General features: G+C 35.2%; 1 protein-coding gene across 1 annotated transcript in view; it reads left to right on the forward strand.

The window, feature by feature from the left end:
• LOC125599705 (protein Ycf2-like) overlaps window positions 1-2,500 on the forward strand; it is a gene marked incomplete at its 3' end in the record, with an annotated part of 4,932 nt that overhangs the window by 1,241 nt on the left and 1,191 nt on the right. The window contains 1 exon segment of the mRNA XM_048772853.1: window positions 1-2,500. This exon segment is cut by the window's left edge and continues 1,241 nt beyond it; it is cut by the window's right edge and continues 1,191 nt beyond it. Within this exon segment, the coding sequence (XP_048628810.1) occupies window positions 1,862-2,500 (639 nt within the window).

Below are 2,500 nucleotides of genomic sequence, written 5' to 3' on the forward strand. Positions count from 1 at the left end.
AAAGGGATCTAATAGGAAATGATACTCTGAATCATAGAACTATAATGAAAGATACGATCAACCAACATTTATCGAATTTGAAAAAGAGTCAGAAGAAATGGTTCGATCCTCTTATTTTTCTTTCTCGAACCGAGAGATCCATAAATCGGGATCCTAATGCATATAGATACAAATGGTCCAATGGGAGCAAGAATTTCCAGGAGCATTTGAAACATTTCGTTTCTGAGCGGAAGAGCCGTTTTCAAGTAGTGTTCGATCGATTATGTATTAATCAATATTCGATTGATTGGTCTGAGGTTATTGATAAAAAAGATTTGTCTAAGTCACTTCGTTTCTTTTTGTCCAAGTTACTTCGTTTTTTGTCCAAGTTACTTCTCTTTTTGTCTAACTCACTTCCTTTTTTCTTTGTGAGTTTCGAGAATATCCCCATTCATAGGTCTGAGATCCACATCTATGAATTGAAAGGTCCGAACGATCAACCCTGCAATCAGTTGTTAGAATCAATAGGTCTTCAAATCGTTCATTTTAAAAAATTGAAACCCTTTTTATTGGATGATCATAATACTTCTCAAAAATCGAAATTCTTGATCAATGGAGGAACAATATCACCATTTTTGTTCAATAAGATACCAAAGTGGATGATTGACTCATTCCATACTAGAAAGAATCGCAGGAAATCTTTTGATAACACGGATTCCTATTTCTCAATCGTATCCCACGATCAAGACAATTGGCTGAATCCCGTGAAACCATTTCAGAGAAGTTCATTGATATCTTCTTTTTCTAAAGCAAATCGACTTCGATTCTTGAATAATCCACATCACTTCTGCTTCTATTGTAACAAAAGATTCCCTTTTTATGTGGAAAAGGCCCGTCTCAATAATTCTGATTTTACGTATGGACAATTCCTCACTATCTTGTTCATTCACAACAAAATATTTTCTTCGTGTGGTGGTAAAAAAAAACATGCTTTTTTGGAGAGAGATACTATTTCACCTTCGTCAATCGAGTCACAGGTATCTAACATATTCATATCTAACGATTTTCCACAAAGTGGTGACGAAAGGTATAACTTGTACAAATCTTTCCATTTTCCAATTCGATCCGATCCATTAGTTCGTAGAGCTATTTACTCGATTGCAGACATTTCTGGAACACCTCTAATAGAGGGACAAAGAGTAAATTTGGAAAGAACGTATTGTCAAACTCTTTCAGATATGAATCTATCCGATTCAGAAGAGAAGAGCTTGCATCAGTATCTCAATTTCAATTCAAACGTGGGTTTGATTCACACTCCATGTTCTGAGAAATATTTACAGAGGAAAAAACGGAGTCTTTGCCTAAAAAAATGCGTTGACAAAGGGCAGATGGATAGAACCTTTCAACGAGATAGTGCTTTTTCAACTCTCTCAAAATGGAATCTATTCCAAACATATATGCCATGGTTCTTTACTTCGACAGGGTACAAATATCTAAATTTGATATTTTTAGATATTTTTTCAGACCTATTGCGGATACTAAGTAGCAGTCAAAAATTTGTATCCATTTTTCATGATATTATGTATGGATTAGATATATCATGGCGAATTCTTCAGAAAAAATTGTGTCTTCCACAAAGGAATCTGATAAGTGAGATTTCGAGTAAGTCTTTACATAATCTTCTTCTGTCCGAAGAAATGATTCATCGAAATAATGAGTCATCGTTGATATCGACACATCTGAGATCGCCAAATGTTCGTGAGGTCCTCTATTCAATCCTTTCCTTCTTCTTGTTGCTGGATATATCGTTCGTACACATCTTCTCTTTGTTTCCCGAGCCTATAGTGAGTTACAGACAGAGTTCGAAAAGATCAAATCTTTGATGATTCCATCATACATGATTGAGTTGCGAAAACTTCTGGATAGGTATCCTACATCTGAACAGAATTCTTTCTGGTTAAAGAATCTTTTTCTAGTTGCTCTGGAACAATTAGGAGATTGTCTAGAAGAAATACGGGGTTCTGGCGGCAACATGCTATGGGGTGGTGATCCCGCTTATGGGGTCAAATCAATACGTTCTAAGAAGACAGATTTGAAAATAAACTTCATCGATATCATCGATCTCATAAGTATCATACCAAATCCCATCAATCGAATCACTTTTTCGAGAAATACGAGACATCTAAGTCATACAAGTAAAGACATCTATTCATTGATAAGAAAAAGAAAAAACGTGAGCGGTGATTGGATTGATGATAAAATAGAATCCTGGGTCGCGAACAGTGATTCGATTGATGATAAAGAAAGAGAATTCTTGGTTCAGTTCTCCACCTTAAGGGCAGAAAAAAGGATTGATCAAATTCTATTGAGTCTGACTCATAGTGATCATTTATCAAAGAATGACTCTGGTTATCAAATGATTGAACAACCGGGAACAATTTACTTACGATACTTAGTTGACATTCATAAAAAGTATCTAATGAATTATGAGTTCAATACATCCTGTTTAGCAGAAAGACGG

This window comes from Brassica napus, unplaced genomic scaffold, assembly GCF_020379485.1.
Source record: "Brassica napus cultivar Da-Ae unplaced genomic scaffold, Da-Ae ScsIHWf_1967;HRSCAF=2615, whole genome shotgun sequence".
NCBI classification, from domain to species: Eukaryota; Viridiplantae; Streptophyta; class Magnoliopsida; order Brassicales; family Brassicaceae; genus Brassica; species Brassica napus.